Source organism: Pocillopora damicornis, chromosome 1 (genome assembly GCF_964200805.1).
Source record: "Pocillopora damicornis chromosome 1, jaPocDami1.2, whole genome shotgun sequence".
In the NCBI taxonomy this organism is placed as follows: domain Eukaryota; kingdom Metazoa; phylum Cnidaria; class Anthozoa; order Scleractinia; family Pocilloporidae; genus Pocillopora; species Pocillopora damicornis.
The window spans coordinates 30,154,810-30,174,287 of NC_142670.1; the positions used below are offsets into that span (position 1 = coordinate 30,154,810).

General features: G+C 36.6%; 1 protein-coding gene and 2 pseudogenes across 3 annotated transcripts; 2 read left to right on the forward strand and 1 right to left on the reverse strand.

Moving 5' to 3' along the window:
- Window positions 1-3,264: 3,264 nt before the first annotated feature.
- LOC149053243 (uncharacterized) lies at window positions 3,265-4,627 on the reverse strand (annotated as a pseudogene). Its single transcript, XR_016187583.1, has 4 exons — window positions 4,396-4,627; window positions 4,020-4,248; window positions 3,717-3,893; window positions 3,265-3,391 (listed from the first exon to the last, which is right to left on the reverse strand). The product of XR_016187583.1 is annotated as an uncharacterized LOC149053243 (transcript).
- Window positions 4,628-7,101: 2,474 nt separating this feature from the next.
- Window positions 7,102-8,103, forward strand: LOC149053244 (substance-P receptor-like). The gene has a single exon (XM_089209180.1). It carries the CDS (start codon window positions 7,159-7,161, stop codon window positions 7,981-7,983), a length of 825 nt encoding a protein of 274 aa, XP_089065306.1. The 5' UTR covers window positions 7,102-7,158; the 3' UTR covers window positions 7,984-8,103.
- A 5,076-nt stretch (window positions 8,104-13,179) lies between these two features.
- On the forward strand, window positions 13,180-14,445 carry LOC149053245 (adenosine receptor A3-like; annotated as a pseudogene). Its single transcript, XR_016187505.1, has one exon. The product of XR_016187505.1 is annotated as an adenosine receptor A3-like (transcript).
- Window positions 14,446-19,478: the final 5,033 nt, after the last annotated feature.

A 19,478-nucleotide genomic window follows, 5' to 3' on the forward strand; every position in this document is an offset into this window, starting at 1 on the left:
TAAGTTATTGCTTAAATTCACACATCTATACTTTTAAGGTTGTCAGAAGATGTCAATGGCCATCTTATGGGCTGCGCTCTCAATAGTGTGAAATAAAAAATAAGATAAAATAAAGAGCGTACAGCTTTCCCTGCCTCCGAACTAAAATCAAGTTAAGTTTAATCATGTTGTTTTGCCATTTGTTATCGGTCATTTAGATCAAATACAATTTAAAATATATATGAAGAACTCCGAATGCACATGACACCTGCAGGTAACTCAGCCCGTGGACAGGACCCCTTAATTTTGACATAAAAATTATCACGAAATAAATTTTTCCTCTGAACTTAAGGTTGAATCAACTTGATGTTCGTAATATAAAAAAGAGCCCTTCGTGAAAAGTAAAACCGCCATTTTGCTAAAGCGGGTTACCATGACGTCAGAGATAAGAGATAAGTAGAACGTTCACAGCGCGTGGTAAAGATATCATGTTTTCGAAACAGAAATTCTGGTATTTCATCGATATCTATATCATAAAACTTTGGACAAGTGGGCGATGAAAACAGTTGAGTTCTTTCCGACAGTTTCAAACGAGACATAGGTTTGAAGATGAAGTACCTCTGCGCCTCGAGTGATCTCAGTTTCACGGGCATCATAATTAAAAACTAGTGGAGTGGAAATTGTTGATAGGCAATCGAATTATCTTCATGTGTGGAGACTAGGAAATATAATGTCTTCTATTTATATAAATAAATTTATTCAATCACACAGATGTATTTCTCGACAGGAAAGAGAACTTTAATAAAACGTCCAGTAATCGTAACTTTAGTTCATCTTTAAAACCCATAATCTAATTATTAATTTCACATTTCCAGACGCTGAGACACTCGAGATCTCTCTCTCCCTCGGCCAAAATGTGACTAAATACATTTTTGACAAAATAGAAGAAATGGTTTATATCATTTTCTTTTTAGTAAAAATAACTAAAAATAGCACACTGCATCGAATTACACATGTGTGAAGCACATTTTCTCAGAAAAGATAAATACATTTTTTTTTCATAAAACATGAAAGAATATTTTCTCTTCTTGCCGAGAAATGGTGAGGGTTTTACGGGTTAGGTAATTTATAGACTGATGACTGAGGAGGGGTGTCAAGGAAACTAAAACGAACCTTACGAGAGTGTTAAAGTGTGTGACTCCGATTGTGTCAACAAAATATACATGAGCAGCTGAAAAGACATGACGCTAAAAGGAAGCTGAATTCATGAGGTATTCAATTAAAGTGTGCTGTCGACGACGGAAAAGAGATCACGAAATTATTACGACTTGCATAGATAGAAAAAAAATTATCTAAAAATTGATCGATAGAGGAAAAAACCCATGACCGACCCTCTGCGAGAAGATAAGTTACTACTATTCTGTGTTGTGAGCTGCTTTCATCTATCTATCATCCTCGAAAAAGAACAAGGAAAATCGAGAAAGGGAAAAAACATCAGATACGCGAACGGAAGAAAACCCATTAAAGCATTGACATACGGCAGTCCTCTGGACTACGAGCTGTCTCTCCTTTTTGGTTCAGTCTGTCGCTCAGGTCCAAAACAATGAAAAAAAAAAAGGTCCGCGTAAAAATAATGATAATGATAATGATGATGATGATGATGATGATGATGATGATGATGATAAATAAACAAAAACGCGTATCGCAGACTTTCATAGTGTGTAATTCTTTCGAAAACGATGGAATAGAAAATCAAAGGGCTCTTAGAGCCAGCTCATTCATGTTATGGCTTAAGTTTGTGTTGATTTCTTGGACTTGATGAATATTGGTATAGTTGAATTCGGTTTATGTGAACTTTCAAGACTTATGGAATAAATGTTTTCTTTTATTTTTGGGCAGTTGTGTGATAAAAAAAAAAAAAAAAAACTTGTGCATTCGTCGTGATGGGAATTGGAAAAAAGGTTGTGTGGGCTGCAGGTGGGATGGGCAGAAATCATTAGGCAGACAGTGTCCTTTTTTGTTTGTATGTGTGTGTTTGTGGGATGGAGGGTGGGCGGCTGAGTGAGAAAATCAGGCATCAAATGTTGCTCTACAGCAAAATATTAGAAAACCTCATCTTTCACGACTATTTGCATTATTTAATGAAGATTAATCATCTCTCATTGAGAAATGATGACGCCCCAGTTGGGTTTTCATACGGGTTATACAGGCAAGAAATAAACGGACATTTCATTTATTGTGACACGATGGGTTTTACGTGGCACAGTATTTTTTCAAACTCATTGCCTACTCCAACTACATAAACACCTTCAAAAAAAATTACCAAGATATTTACATAAATTTCCGTTCAAATCCCTCCGATTAAACTGACCTTTGCACTAAAACACCATGTCACAAGCCCGTGTCTTCGCAGGAGAAACCTCACTAGGGAATCTCAACTGATCAAGAAGTAATGTGGTTGTATGCCCTCATATATTCTACAAACAAATAACGAATATCGCCCGGGAAATATTCAGTGAAGTAGTGAATTTACACCAAGCGTGTGAGAGCTGTGATATTTTCCGGAAATCAAATACTTAAGGGAAAAGAGTATTAAAGGTAGAGAAAAATTTGAATGAAACTGCAATCGATACAAGAGCATGCCTCTTCGCTCAAAGAAATAGCTTCTTAGTTCTTGTAAAAGGAATGCACACGGTTTACCGCACCGGAAAAGTCAACGGATCAGTAATGTAAATGAACTTTACTTAAAGGGCATGTAAACCCAAAAAACATTCATTTTTTTTCCACATAGATGTTTAGTAAATATATCAAGTACACCAAAGGTACCATTCGTTTTTTCTCAAAAGTCCATTTTCACTTTGTAAAAGCTCTTCCAAATTCGAAACATTCGCCATCTTGAATGGCGCTATCTTTCCTGTGACGTCACGGGTGGACCCTCCAAAGTCTCGTTTTATAATAGCATAAGGCACGAATGAGTCTTTTCTACAGCCGTTGTTTGCCGGTCTCGTCATGATTATTTTACTTACATTTTGCTTCAATATATTCAATTTTTTCGTAATGGTAAAGCGTTGTGTCGTCCAGTTTTGTACTGATTCAAACAAAACTGGGCATACAATGCAAATATATCCAAATGAGGCAAAACATCTATTTTCTCATCTGATGAAAGATTATGGGGAAGCCAGTTGTTCGGGAACCAGCGCTGAGCCCATAAAAGACACTGACCCTTCTGATCCTTTGCCTGAATTCGAAACACGTATCCAAGAAAGAGAATTCGTTGGTGTCAGTGTGTAATAACGTGATATGGAATTTTGTTTGTTCGATGCAAAGAATTCTATACAGGATCCCATAATCAACCCTTATGTTCTATAAGAAAATCCATTCCAGCCCCACTTGTAGCTTCCTTTGAGAAACCCTACAGAGAAACAGCAGAAGAATTTGTGTCACGATTTTCACAGCAGTGAAAATACATTCAAAGGTCAGTACGACAATATTCATCATTTTGAGTACAACTTAAAAGATCCTGATTTCAGCTCGCAAAACTATCTTTTCAGTATCTCAAATCGAAGCAAACACAAACAGGGTTGGATAATTATGAAGGCCACACAAGGAAATGTATATGGTAAAACTTGTTTATCGATGGAAATGCTTCGGAGATGAAGGAAAGCAATAAATTAAAGAACGGGCACAACCTCCAGTGCTGTAAATAATAAATAACTAAGATCTGCATTAACATATACCTTTGTTTCTCTCAAAGGTTTGGCGGTTTTAATCCAGTGTAAGGCGATCCAAAATCCGCTGGAAAAATGTTTCGAATATTGTTTACCGCACAAGATGGCACAGCGACCCTGAAGTGTTTGCCGAGATATTCCCAACACCAACGAACAAGCTATCTGTAGGCAATTTAGCGAAATTTCCTGCCAGGAAAGAAGCGAAAATCAACTAGCTCTATTACTGTATTATTAAATCAATAGCAGAAACAACCCAAGCAAATCGATCTCAAAATGTAACAAAACAGATGAAACAGAAAACATTTAGCTTACTCGTTTCCGGTGTGATTATCTGTGCCTTGCTGCTGCCTGTACGCGTAATTGGCCGTCTCCAGCACCCAGAAATCAAGGCAAATTGACTGAAAACCTGGATGCTCAGTGATACAACTTATCTGGGTTTCAGGCCCTTGCTACTCTTCTTTTTGCCACAATTGCCGGATTTCCGTACAACAAACACTTTCATGAGTTGTCGGCATTGGTTGACAAGTTCCACGCTCGCACCTTTGATAATTTTATATAAAACACTCTCAGAAGCTCAAGTTTAAAAAAATTCTGTTGCATTCTTTTAGATTGTACCCTCGCTTTATTGGATTTTCATGTCAAATACAAATAAATCACACATTAAATTAAATATCAGTCTGAGTTTCCGAGGAGGTCGCATGGCTGTCGACATGTTCTGTAGTGTCTTCGTGCGGATCGCTTCAGTGAACACTACGCGGCTCATATTGTTAAGGACGTGTCCCAGACTCTCCTGAAGATTCTGGATTATCCCCATCGCTATCATATACTAAGCTTAAGGCATTCGAGTCGCTATCTTCTGAAAAAACATCTTCCAAACTACCGCTACTTACACGAACTCCCATACCAGTTCTACTGGGGAATATGTGTTGCGCAATATTTAGTTCCACCGCTTACGTCACGACTTCTCGCTATTGTTTTTTACCGGAAATGGAATTTCAGTTGAAAATGCCGATTTTCTCCTAAAATAAGTCGAACTGGACAAAACGAATTTCAAATTCGTCTTCTACGCCACTTTTTACATAGCATAAGAAAAACATGTGTTTTGGGTTTACATGCCCTTTAAGATAATAATTCATTATTATTTCTCTCTCTATCTTTGCTATGACTCTTTTAAATTCAACGGTGTAGAATGAATTTCTAAGGCAAAATTAGAACTAGAGCAGTGCATCGAGTATCATGAGTCAAGCGCAAATTATCCTGGAAGTGTTATTACACTGTTTATTTGTCAATTTAATGAAGATTATATCTCACTGAGAGATAATAACACCCGAGTGGCCTTACGAAGAAATTTTGAGCCAAGTAAGAAATTCCAAATGCTTAGGCGCCAAAGATCTCTGTTTTTTTCCCCTCTCTGAGCTGCATTCATCACAGTAGGATGAATGTTTAGTGTAAATTCGAAAATAGATCTACGCACTTAGTAGAGAGTTAAAGCAAAATATCTTAGATGTGTCACAACAAAATTCGTTCATCACCGTCATGAAAAATATCTCTCATTGAGAAATGATAGCGATATATACCTCCTCGCAAGGAAAACATACGGTTTTCTTGAACGGATTAGTTACCGGATTGGTTAATGTAACTACAATTAACTGTAAATAATAATTTGGATCATTTCTCTCTCTTTGCTAAAACTCATTTAAATTGAACGGTGCAGGAGACTGTTTGATGCAAAATTAAAAATTGAAGAGTGTATTGTGTAGCATGCGCCTGGGGCATATTATCCCGAAAGCGTTCTTTATATTCTTTGTTCATTGAAAGATGATAACGTCCGAGTCGGTTTGTTATAAGTTTTGAACCAAACAAGAAATTTGTTCAAACCTTATGAAGCGGTAAACCTTTGCAGAGAAATACACAAACAGCTGTCACGTTGTTTGATGAACAGACATATATCGTGACATGAAGGGCTCTGCGTTCACAGTATTATTTCGAAATGCATTGTCTACCTCGCCAAAATGACTGCCTTGAGTAAAAATTACTATGACACATAAATGATTTTTCAGCTGTTGTTATTTCGTGTCGTTACAGAAGATCGAGTTCCTCTCCTTTGAAACACCACATTCTTTCCCGATCAAACGTTTCATCCTATACACCATTTAGTTACAAGTTAACTTTGTTTGAGGCATCGGCAGTGAACGAAATCTATCAAATAAGTTCAAATTTGCAAGAAATTTCCAAAGCAGAAGGCATCCGTCCTAATCATAACAGTAAACTTTCTTAATTTCAAAATAACGTCTATGAGAAAATTACGCACTTCTGATCGGCTGGAAACGATTGCATTCCGATGTAACATGAGTGCAAATTACTAACAGCGCCTTCTTTTATTATTTGAGTACGTGCTGAGTAATCCCACCGGCTACCTAACCCTTTAACTCTCAAGATTTCATTAGTAATTCTCCTCACTGTCAGCCATACAATTCCTATGATGTAAATTTAGAGAGTTTGGTATTGGATAAGCTAATAATCCTCAATTGATATTTTACTTTATTCTCATCACTTCTATGCTTGATATTGTATTGATATTGTAGGGTGAAATTCTCTCTTACTCACTCATGGGAGGTAAAGGGTAAGGGAATTGAGACAATATTTGACAACTTCAGCTGGAAGATATTATCAGCACTAGTTTGGCTGAGCGAAGTACTGTTTCAGAACTAGGTTCTTTGACAGTACGTTGATAAAAAAAAAAAAAATGTTCAGCGACACAATGGTAAATGACACTAAAAAGAGATGTAATGTCCACAGTGAAAAGAAGTTTGTCTTGGCCAAGGAAATTAAAGTCACGAAAAATTTCAAGTGTGTGTTGGCTGCCTTTAATGTATGATGGTAAAGTTTTGACGATAGGAGCCATAAATGTACTTAACTCTAGATTTTAATTTCTTAGTATTTCTTTCTCTAATTGTTGTGACTCGTTTAATTTCAAAGATGTACGATGACTGTTTGATGCAAAATTAAACATTGCATCGAGTAGCATTGTCTAGAGCTAATTATCCTGAAGCATTATTACACCTTTCGTCTATCACTAATAAAGATCATCTCTCGTTGAGAAAGGATAACTTCCTAGTCTGTTATTGTAGAGATTTTGAGTCACACAAGAAATTTGTTAAAACCCTAACAAGCGTAAAACTGTGCAATTCTTGCCATTTCAACGAGAAAATACATGAACAGCTGTTACGTTTTTTGGTAAACAACCATTTTATTGACGGTTTTAGTTGAACCTGAAATGTCATGTTTACCTGGACCACGTGACTCCTTGAATGTAATTACCACGGAATACAAATAACTTTTCAGCTGCTGTTGCTTGGTGTTGTTGCAAAAAGGTTGAGTTCCTCTCCTCTGAAACAACGCATTTTATTCCGAAAAAACATACCATAATTCATTTAGCCATAAGTGTATAATGATTGACTTGTCGGCAGGGAACAAAACCTTGGAGCATGCGTCTGCATTCACAAGAAGTCTTCCTTCCAAATCAGCAGGTATCGCACTGTGCAGCGCTTTTATTTTATTTTCTGTTTTAGTCACTGCAGGAAACTTGCTCGCTCTGGTTCTCTTTGCAGTTACCAAACCACTTCGTAGGAAAAGTTTATTCCTAGTTACGAATATGGCGTTTGCTGATTTGATGTTAGGGGCCTTCACTCTGCCCTTTTACATTTTCTTTGTCGGGAGCTACTATCAGCTTTGGACAGCGGAATATGACTTTGACGACATGGCCTATCAAATATTTTACAGAGGTTTCGATAACATGTTTTTGTTTGGCTCGTATATATCTGCAGCCTTTATTTCCTGTGAGAGATTTTATGCCGTACTTTGGCCCTTTAGACACCGTTCATTATCCACCAGAACATACCGCGTCATCATTTTCTTACTTTGGACATTCGCTGTCTTGGTGTCTTCATTAATAACTTTGCTGCATGTCTTAAGTTCATTTGAATCTAGTTTGTATGCCTCTGTCCCCGTTCTGTTGGGTCTAACAGTCATCATATGTGTCTGTAACATCGCCATCTGGAGAAATTTTCAACACCAGAGTGTTGACTCACAGCATCGAAATGGAGCTTCGCGAAACAGACGCTTAACAAAGATCCTGCTTCTGGTGTCCATACTGGCTTTATTATGTTGGCTTCCCATAATCATCTTGAACATATTAATTTATATAACTAAGACATCAATATCATGGGAGTTTTATTACATTGTGAACATTCTAAATTATTCTAATTCATATTAAAGTTCACACGGCAACCAGGTGGACAATCAGACATAGTTAATTCTTTTGTCAATCCGATTTTGTATGTACTCAGAATTCCTGAGTTTCAGCAAGCGCTGCGTTCTTGCTGTGCGAAGAGGAGACCAGCCATTAAGATGTTAAAAACCGAAAGACGAAACCGAAACGTTGCACCCAGAACGCCAGAGATAAAACTAAGAATATTACGAAACGACCCCAGTCACTTGCAAGTTGAGGTTGAACGAGAATATATGGAAACTAAGTTTTAGTCAGCTGAGATAGGAGGGTCGTCCGCATTTTTACAGTTTACAATTTGTTACTTTACAGAGCCCTGCTGTTCTATAGGGTTGCTTTTCGCAGCAGAAGTTCACACCAGTTAAGTCTGAATTTCATCCAATGATAATTATATACTGTTTATCCTATCTAAGAAAGATACTTAAAAATAATATTTTTACGAAAAAATAAACTCTTCATAAATATGATAATTCTAACTCTTAAGTTATCGCTCAAATTCACACACCTATACTTTTAAGGTTGTCAGAACATGTCAGTGGCCATCTTACAGACCTTGTTTGCCATTTATTATCGCTCGTTTAGATCAAATACAATTTAAAATATATATGAGGAAACTAAGTGTTAGTCAGCTGAGATAAGAGGACAATCTGCATTGTTACTGAGTAGTGACATCCATAAGAGGCAGAAGCCATAAATGTGGGGTATTGGATAACGTTCTTAGATTTTCAATTTTATGCTTCACAGAGCCTTGTTGTTGTATAGGGTTGCTATTTGCAGCAGCAGTCTACACCAGATAAGTTTGAATTTCATCCAATCATAAAAATATGCTGTTTTATTTATCCCATCTGAGTAAAATATCGTCTCATTTTGCGAAAAAATAAACTCTTCATAAAAATGATAGTTCCAGCTCTTAAGTTATTGCTTAAATTAACACACCTATACTTTTAAGGTTGTCAAAACATGTCAATGGCCATCTTACGGGCTGCACTCTCAATAGTGTGAAATAAAAAATAAGATAAAATAAAGAGCGTACAGCTTTTCCTGCCTCCGAACTAAAATCAAGTTATGTTTAATCATGTTGTTTTGCCATTTGTTATCGGTCATTTAGATCAAATACAATTAAAAATATATATAAAGAACTCCGAATGCACATGACACCTGCAGGTAACTCAGCCCGTGGACAAGATCCCTTAATTCTGACATAAAAATTATCACGAAATAAATTTTTCCTCTGAACTTAAGGTTGAATCAAACTTGATGTTCGTAATATAAAAAAGAGCCCTTTGTAAAAAGTAAAACTGCCATTTTGCTAAAGCGGGTTACCATGACGTCAGAGATAAGAGATAAGTGGAACGTTCACAGCGCGTGGTAAAGATATCATGTTTTCGAAACAGAAATTCTGGTATTTCATCGATATCTATATCATAAAACTTTGGACAAGTGGGCGATGAAAACAGTTGAGTTCTTTCCGACACTTTCAAATGAGACATAGGTTTGAAGATGAAGTACCTCTATGCCTCGAGTGATCTCAGTTTCACGGGCATCATAATTAAAAACTAGTGGAGTGGAAATTGTTGATAGGCAATCGAATTATCTTCATGTGTGGAGATTAGGAAATATAATGTCTCTTATTTATATAAATAAACTTATTCAATCACACAGATGTATTCGGTTATCTCGACAGAAAAAGAGAACTTTAATAAAACGTCCAGTAATCGTAACTTTAGTTCATCTTTAAAACCCATAATCTAATTATTAATTTCACATTTCCAGACGCTGAGACACTCGAGATCTCTCTCTCCCTTGGCCAAAATGTGACTAAATACATTTTTGAGAGATCAACAGACAAAATAGAAGAAATGGTTTATAACATTTTCTTTTTAGTAAAAATAGCTAAAAATAGCACACTGCATCAAATTACACGTGTGTGAAGCACATTTTCTCTGAAAGGATAAATACGCTTTTTTCCATATAACATTAAGAAATATTTTCTCTTCTTGCCGAGAAATTTTGACGGTTTTACGGTTTAGGTAATTTGTAGACTGATGACTAAGGAGGGGTCTCAAGGAAACTGAAACGAACCTTACAAGAGTGTTAAAGTGTGTGACTCCGATTGTGTTAACAAAAAATACATGAGCAGGTACTGCTCGTAATTTGATGCAAAGACATGAAGCTGAAACGACGCTGAATTCATGAGGTATTCAATTAAAATGTGCTGTCGGCGACGGAAAAGAGATCACGAAATTATCACGACCACCATGGATGAAAAAAAGATTCTCCAAAAATTGATCGATTGAGGAAAAAACCCATGAGCGTTCCTCTGCGAGGAGATATGTTACTGCTATTCTGTGTTGCGAGCTGCTTTCATCTATTTCTTTTAGAATATCGTGTCATCCTCGAAAAAGAACGAGGAAAATCGAGAAAGGGAAAAAAACATCAGATACGCAAACGGAAGAAAACCCATCAAATCATTGACATACGACAGTCCTCTAGACTAAGAGCTGTCTCTCCTTTTCGGTTCAGTCTGTCGCGCGAGTGCAAAAAAAAATTAAAAAAATCCCTCCGATTAAACTGACCGTTGCATTAAAACACCATGTCACAAGCCCGTCTCTTCGCAGGAGAAACCTTACCAGGGAATCTAAACTGATCAAGAAGTAATGTGGGTGTATGCCCTCATATATTCTGCAACTTGCATATTTCCTGGTGATACTCGTTATTTGTTGAACAAATAACGAATATCTCTAAGAAATATGTAGTGCATTTACACCAAGCGCGTGAGAGCTGAGATACTTTCCGAAAATCAAATACTTAAAAGAAAAGGGTATTAAAGGCAGAGAAAAATTTGAATGAGACTGCAATCGATACAAGAGCATGCCTTTACGCTCCAAGAAATAACTTCTTAGTTCTAGTAAAAAGAATTCACAAGGTTCACCGCACCTGAAAAGCTAGCGGATCCAATAATGTAAATGAACTTTACTTAAAATAATAATTCAGTAGTATTTCTCTCTCTCTTTGCTATGACTCACTCAACGGTGTAGAATGAATTTCTAAGGCAAAATAAGAACTAGAGCAGTGCATCATGGATCATGCCGGAGTCAAGCGTAAATCATCCTGGAAGTGTTATTACACTGTTTATTTATCAATTTAACGAAGATTATATCTCATTAAGAGATAACAACACCTGAGTGGCCTTATGAAGAAATTTTGAGCTAAGTAAGAAATTTCCAGACGCTTAGGCGCCAAAGATCTCTTTCCCTCTCTTAGCTAAATTTATCACAGTAGGATGAATGTTTAATGCAAATTTGGAAATAGATCTACGCACTTAGAAGAGAGTTAAAGCAAAATATCTTGGATGTGTCACGACAAAATTCGTTCATCACCTTCATGAAAATTATCTCTCATTGAAAAATGATAACCATATATGCCTCTTCGCTCCGAAAAAAAAAAGATTATGATTTAAGTAAAGGAAATCATACGGTTTTCTTGAACGGATCAGTTAATGTAAATACAATTAACTGTAGATAATAATTTGGATCATTTCTTTCTCCTAAAACTCATTAAAATTGAACGGCGTAGGAAACTGTTTGATGCAAAATTAAAAATTGAAGAGCGTATTATATAACATGCGTCTGGGGCAAATTATTCCGAAAGCGTTCTTCATATTCTTTGTTCATTGAAAGATAACGTTCGAGTCGATTTGTTAAAATATTGTGAGCCAAGCAAGAAATTTGTTTAAAACCTAATGAAGCGATAAAACTTTGCAGAAAAACACGCAAACAGCCGTCACGTTGTTTGATGAACAGACGTATATCGTGACATGAAGGGTTCTACTTGCACGGTATTATTTCGAAATGCATCGTCTACCTCGACAACATGACTGCCTTGAGTAAAATTAATATGACGCGTAAATGACTTTTCAGCTGTTGTCGTTTTGCGTCGTTGCAGAAGATCGAGTTCCTCTCCTTTGAAACATCACATTCTTTCCCGATCAAACGTTTCATCCCGTGAACCATTTAGTTACAAGTTAACTTTGTTTGAGGAATCGGCAGTGAACGAAATTTCCAAGAAGTTTCCAAAGCAGAAGGCATCCGTCCTAATCATAACAGGAAACTTGCTTACTTTTAAAATAACGTCTATGAAAAAAACTACGCACTTCTGATCGGCTGAAAACGAGTGTATTCCGATGTAACACGAGTGCAAATTACTAATAGCGCCTTCTTTTACTATTTGAGTACATGCTGAGTAATCCCACCAGCTACCTAACTCTTTAACTCCCAAGATCTCATTAGTAATTCTCCTCACTGTCAGCCATACAATTCCTATGATGTAAATTTGGAGAATTTGGTATTGGATCAACTGATAATCCTCAATTGATATTTTACTTTATTCTCATCACTTCTATGCTTGATATTGTATTGATATTGTAAGGAGAGATTCTCTCTTAGTCACTCATGGGAAGTAAAGGGGTAAGGGAATTGGAACAATATTTGACAACTTCAACTGAAAGCTATTATAAGTACTAGTTTGGTTAAGCGGAGTCGTGTTTCAGAGCTAGGTTCTTTGACAGTACGTTGATCAAAAATATGTTTGAGCGACAGAATGGCAATTGACACGAAAAAGAGATGTAATGTCCATAGTGAAAAGAAGTTTGTCTTGGCTAAGGAAATTAACGACACGAACAATTTCAAGTGCGTGTTGGTTGCCTTTAATGTATGATGGTAAAGTTTTGACGATAGAAGTCATAAATGTATAAATAAATGTACTTAACTCTAGATTTTAATTTCTTAGTATTTCTCTCTCTGATTGTTGTGACTCGTTTAATTTCAAAGATGTACGATGACTGTTTGATGCAAAATTTAACAGTACATCTGGTAGCATATGTCTAGAGCTAATTATCCTGAATTGTAATTCCTTTCGTCCATCACTAATGAAGATCATCTCTGCTTGAGTAAAGATAACTTCCTAGTCTGCTTGTGCAGAGATTATGAACCACACAAGAAATTTGTTAAAACCATAACAAGCGTAAAACTGTGCAATTCTTGCCATTTCAACAGGAAAATACATGAACAGCTGCTACATTTTTTGATAGACAGCCATTTTATTGACGGTATTGGTTGAACCTGAAATGTCTTGTCTACCTGGACTACGTGACGCCTTGAATATAATCACCGCGTAATACAAATATCTTTTCAGCTGTTGTTGCTTGGTGTTGTTTCAAAAGGTTGAGTTCCTCTCCTCTGAAACAACGCATTTTATTCCGGAAAAAAAAAAAAAAAACTGTTTACCGTAGTTCATTTAGTCATAAGTTTATAATGATTGACTCGTCGGCAGGGAACAAGACCTTGGAAAATGCGTCTGCGTTCACAAGAAGTTCTATTTCCAAGGCAGAAGGGATCGCAGTATGCAGCGCTCTCATTTTATCTTCGGTCCTTATCATTGCAGGAAACTTGCTCACTCTGCTTCTCTTTGCAGTTACCAAACCACTTCGTAGGAAAAGTTTATTTTTAGTCATGAACATGGCGTTTGCTGATTTGATGTTAGGAGCCATCACTCTGCCCTTTTATATTTTCGTTAATGGAGGTTACTATCAGCTTTGGACAGCAAAATATGACTCTGAACACATGGCCTACCGAATATTTTATACAAGTTTCGATAACATACTTATGTATGGCTCATATATATCTGCAGCCTCTATTTCTTGCGAGAGACTTTATGCCGTATTTTGGCCGTTTAAACACCGTTCATTATCCACCAGAACATACCGCGGCATCATTTTCTTAATTTGGACATCCGCTGTCTTGGTGTCTACATTAACAACTTTGTCATATGTTTTGAGTTCATTTGAATCTATTTTCTTGGTTTTCATCCCCGTTTCGTCGGGTCTAACACTCATCATATGTTTCTGTAACATCGCGATCTGGAGAAATTTTCAACGCGAGAGTGTTGCCTCACAGCATCGAAATGGAGCTTCGCGAAACAGACGCTTAACAAAGACCCTACTTCTGGTGTCCATACTGGCTTTATTATGCTGGCTTCCCTTAATTATCATGAACCTATTAGTCTATATATATATGGAACTGAGACATTAATAGTATGGGTTTATATCATGGTGAACACTCTTAATTATTCAAACTCTTTTGTCAATCCGATTGTGTACGTATTTAGAATTCCTGAGTTTCAGCAAGCGCCGCGTTCTTGCTGTACGAAGGGGAGACCAGCCATTGAGATGATTAAAATCGAGAAAAGAAACCGCCCAACGTCAGAAATAGAACTAAGAAATTTTACGAACCGATCCCACTCGCCTGCTAGTTGAGGTTAAACGAGAAGATATGGAAACTAGGTTTTATTCAGTTGAGATAAGAGGACCGCTGGCGTTGTTACTGAGTAGTGACATTCATAGGAGGCAGGAGCAATAAATGTGCAGTATTGTAAGAAAATAGGATAGCGTTCTTAGATTTTCGATTTTATGCTTCACAGAGCCCTGTTGTTGTATAGGGTTGCTTTTTGCAGTAACCAGTTAAGTATGAATTTCATCCAATAATAAAAACATGCTGTTTTATTTATCCTATCTGAGATAAAATAACCTGTCATGTTATAAAAAAAAATCAACTCTCAATAAATATGATAATTCTAGCTCTTAAGTTCTTGCTTAAATTCACACACCTATACTTCTTGGTTTGTCAGAAGATGTCAATAGCAATCTTACCGACCGCGCCCTCAAGAGTTTGAAATGAAAATACATGTTATTTGCCATTTATTATAAGGATAACGATCGGGTATTTAGATAAAGTACAATTTAAAACATATTTAAAGAACACCGAATGCATGAGACACCTGCGCAGTAACTCAGCCCGTAGACATCGTTATCTGCACGTGCGAGGAAGTAAGTGGAACGTTCACTGCACGTGGTAAAGATATCATGTTTTCGATACAGACACTCTGATATTTCATCGCTATCTATGTAATAAAATTTTGTACTTTGGGCGGTGAAAACAGCTAAGTTATTTCCGACAGTTTCCAATAAGACATAGGTTTGAAGATTAAGTACCTCTACGCCTCGAATGATATCCATGTCACGGGCAACACATTTAAAACTAGTGGAGTGGAAATTGTTGATAAGCAATCGAATTCTTTTCATGTGTGAAGACTAGGAAATAAAATGTCTCTTACTTATGTAAATAAATTCATCAGTTTAAGCACACAGATGTGTGTGATGACATAAAACCCACAATCTTATTATTTATTTCATACTATCAGACGCTGAGGCACTCGAGATCTCTCTCTCCCTCGACCAAAATGTGACTAAGTACATTTTTGAGAGATTAACCGACAAAATAGAAGAGATGGTTTATATATATATATATATATTTTTTAATAAAAATAACTAAAAATAGCTCACTGCATCGAATTACACATATGTGAAGCACATTTTCTCTGAAATGATATACACGCTTTTTTTTATATAAAACATTAAGGAATATTTTCTCTTCTTGCCGAGAAATGGTGACGGTTTTTTCGGGTTAGGTAATTTGTGGACTGATAACTAATGAGGGGTCTTAAGGAAAAACGAACCTGACGAGAGTTTTAAAGTGTGTGGCTCCGAGTGTGTTAACAAAAAATACATGAGCAGCTGTTCGTAACTTGATGAAAAGACATGACACCGAAAGGAAGCTGAATTCATGAGATGTTCAATTAAAATGTGCTGTCGATAGCGGAAAGGAGATCACGAAACTATCACGACCACTATAGATAGAAAAAAGTTCTCTTTAAATAGATCGTTTCTATACTGACTTATTTTACTATGTTGGCTTCCTTTGATCACCAGTACCATGGAAGTTTCATGACATGGTGACCATTTTAAATTATTCTTACTCTTTTTTCAATCCAGTTGTATTTACAATCAGAATCCCTAAGTTTCAGCAAGCGCTTCGCTCTTGCTTTACGAAGAGGAGAGAAGCCATTGAGCCGGAACAAATAGAAAGAAGAAATCGAACGTTTGCACATAGAACGCCATCGATAACGCTTAGAATATTACGAATCGATCCCACTCGCCCGTAAGAAGAATTTGAAAGGGGAAGATTTAAGTCAACTGACACTAGAGGAGCCCGGGCATTGATACTAATTAGTGAGATACATTAGAAGTAGAAGTCATATCGATGGTGTTTTGTCCGAAAATACGATAATTTCTTACCTGTTTGTTAAGATTTAGAGCGAATTTTACCCAGGGATTGAAATATGCTGTTTCATTTATACTCTCTGAGTATAATTTCTTATCATGCTACAAACGAATAACAATCTTTAGTATTATAATTTTAGCCCTAATGTTATTGCTCAAAGAAAACCCCTTTAGAACTCCCTAATTGCCTGCGAGTGGAAATGGCGCCTTCACAACTCTTAAGAATGTTCAGAGGTCACTGCTCCTAAAGCAAAAATTATTTCTCCGAACTGTTAGCTAATCTAAGCCAAAACAATGTTTGCAAAATAATAATGAAAATAAAACCCTTCTTGAAAAACAAAACTACCATTTTGAGGAGCTGGTTGCCATGACGACAGTTGTCCTCATGCCTGAAAAGAGAAATGCTATGGTAATTCGCGCAGCTAAGATATCCTATTTTCAAAACAAGATAAATTCTGGTATTTCTTTAGAGAATAATACATGGGCGCGCGTATATATGAATAAATCACGAGTGAGCGCAGCAAACTTGTAAGATTTCGAGTTGAACAAGACAAGAGAAATTCCCTATCTACAAGCAACAATGTCGTTTTTATTTACTATAGAAACACCATGGCCCTTTGCTGACAAGAGAAGTCAACTATAAATTTATTGATAAATGAAAAAGAAAAAAAATAGCATCCATGTCCCCAGATTATGGCGGCTAGAACATTGAAAACTCCATATTGCTCACAGGCAGTGACGTTCAAACTCTCCCAGAAGGGGAAGAAAACCATATATACGAAAAAGGAAAATTTACAGTCACATATTCAGTGGCTTTGGTAATGGCGTTTCTCGCGGCTGACAACGAAAATCGACAACAAGAAGATTTGCCGCAGACCGACTTTTGCCGTTTACCTGAAAGACTCCTTCTGTCGGAAAGAACAAAGTCAATAAATGAGTTTTATAAATTGAAAATTACGCTCATTGTTGTTTTTGTAATCACGATTCAACGCATGTTTCCATCTTGAGCCTTAGTGCCAACGCACTGTACGATTGTCCATTCTTTTATTGTCATTCATTAATGAAGGCAGCTTTTCTAGTCACTAAAGGGCTATTGTGTTTAAATGATAAATAAAATAATACATGGTTGCTTCTAGACATGGAATTCCTCTTCTCGTGTTCTTCGCGTCAACTTTGCTTTTCAATGCTGAGTTCTTAAGAAACTGGCGAACTAGCAAATACTAATAAAGCCACGGGTTTATTATCTTTTCATTCATCAATTCCTGCTCCTAACAATACCCGCCACATATCTCTTAAGTTATTGCTTAAATTAACACACCTATACTTTTAAGATTGTCAGAACATGTCAATGGCCATCTTATGGACCGTGCCCTCAAGAGTGTGAAATAAAAAATAAGATAAAATAAAGAGCGTACAGCTATAACTGCCGTAACTGAAGTTTAAGAATGTTATTTTGCTATTTATTTTAGGGAGAACGATCGCCTGTTTAGATCAAATACAATTTAAAACATATTTCAAGAACACCGAATGCACAAGACACCTGCACAGGCGGTAACTCAGCCCGTGGACAGGACACTTCAATTTTGACATAAAAATATATCACGAAATAGTTTTTTCCTCCGAACTTAGGGCTGAGTCAGGCTTGATGTTCGTAATATAAAAATAGCCCTTCGTGAAAAGTTATCAAGAGGTCATTTTTATGTGCACGTGCGAAGAGAAATTGTACAAAACTTTGTACAAGTGGGCGATGACAGCTGAGTTCTTTCCGACAGTTTCCAATGAGACATAGGTTTGAAGATTAAGTACCTCTCCGCCTTGAATGATCTCAGTTTCACGGGCAACAAAATTGAAACTAGTGGACTGGAAATTGTTAATAGCAATCGAATTATTTTCATTTGTGGAGACTAGGAAATAAAATGTTTTATTTTAATATACAAATTCATTCAAGCACACAGATGTATCCGGTTACCTCGACAGGAAAGAGAACTCTAATAAAACGTCCAGTAATCGTAACTTTAGTTCGTCTATTATGAACCCATAATCTGATTATTGATTTCTTATTTTCAGACGCTGAGGTACTCGAGATCTCTCTCTCCATCGGCTAAAATGTGACTAAATACATTTTTGACGGATCAACCGAGAAAAGAGGAAATGGTTTATATCATAAAATAATAACTAAAAATAGCATACTGCATAGAATTACAGATCCGTGAAGCACATTTTCTCTGAAAGGATAAAAACGGTTTTTTTTTTTTTTTTTTCCATAAAACATTAAGGAATATTTTCTCTTCTTGTCAAAATCACGGTTTTACGGGTTGGGTAATTTAGAGACTGATGACTAACGAAGAGTCCTAAGGAAAAAACGAACCTGACGAGAGTGTTAAAGTGTGTGACTCCGACTGTGTTAATAAAAAATACGTGAGCAGCTGTTGCAATATGATGAAAAGACATGACGCTAAAAGGACACTGAATTCATGAGGTATTCAATTAAAATGTGCTGTCGATGACGGTAAAGAGATCACGAAATTATCACGACCACCAAAAATTGATCGATTGAGGAAAAAACCTGTGACTGGCCCTCTGCGAGAAGATGTTACTGCAATTCCGTGTCGAGAGCTGCTTTCCTCTATTTCTTTTAGAATATCGTGTCATCCTCGGAAAACAACAAGGAAAATCGAGAAAGGGAAAAAACAATCAGATACACAAACGGAAGAAGATCCATCAAATCTTTGAGATAAGCAGTCCTCTAGAGTACGAGCTGCTCTCCTTTTCAGTCCAGTCTATTGCGCGAGTCCAAAAAAGTGAAAAATAAATAAATAAACAAACAAACAAAAACGCGTGTCGCGGAATGACAAAATTCGTAATTCCTTTCGACAACGTCAGCAATGGAATATAAATCAACGGGCTCTTTGATCCTGTTCATTCATGCTATGGCTTAAGTTTGTATTGATTTCTTGGACTTGTTGAATATAGGTACAGTTGAATTCGGTTTATGTGAACTTTCAAGACTTATGGAATAAATTTTTTCTTTTTATTTTTGGGCAGTTGTGTGATAAGAAAACCTTTGTATTCGTCGTGATGGGAATTGGAAAAAAAACTTGTGTGGGCTGGAGGTGGGATGGGCAGAGATCATTAGACAAACAGTGTCCTTTTTGTTGGTGTGTGTGTGTGTGTTTGTGGGGTGGAGGGTGGGCTGGGTTTGGCATAATCAGGTATCAAATATTGCTCTTTTACGATCATTTCCACTATTGTGAAATATTCCTTGCCCGTTTCTTGATATCTTTTTATTTTTTTTTTTTTTTAACAA

What these genes read in the sequence shown, in the direction of transcription:
- LOC149053244 (XM_089209180.1), top strand. Translation starts at nt 7,159, where the DNA reads ATGATTGACTTGTCGGCAGGGAACAAAACCTTGGAGCATGCGTCTGCA.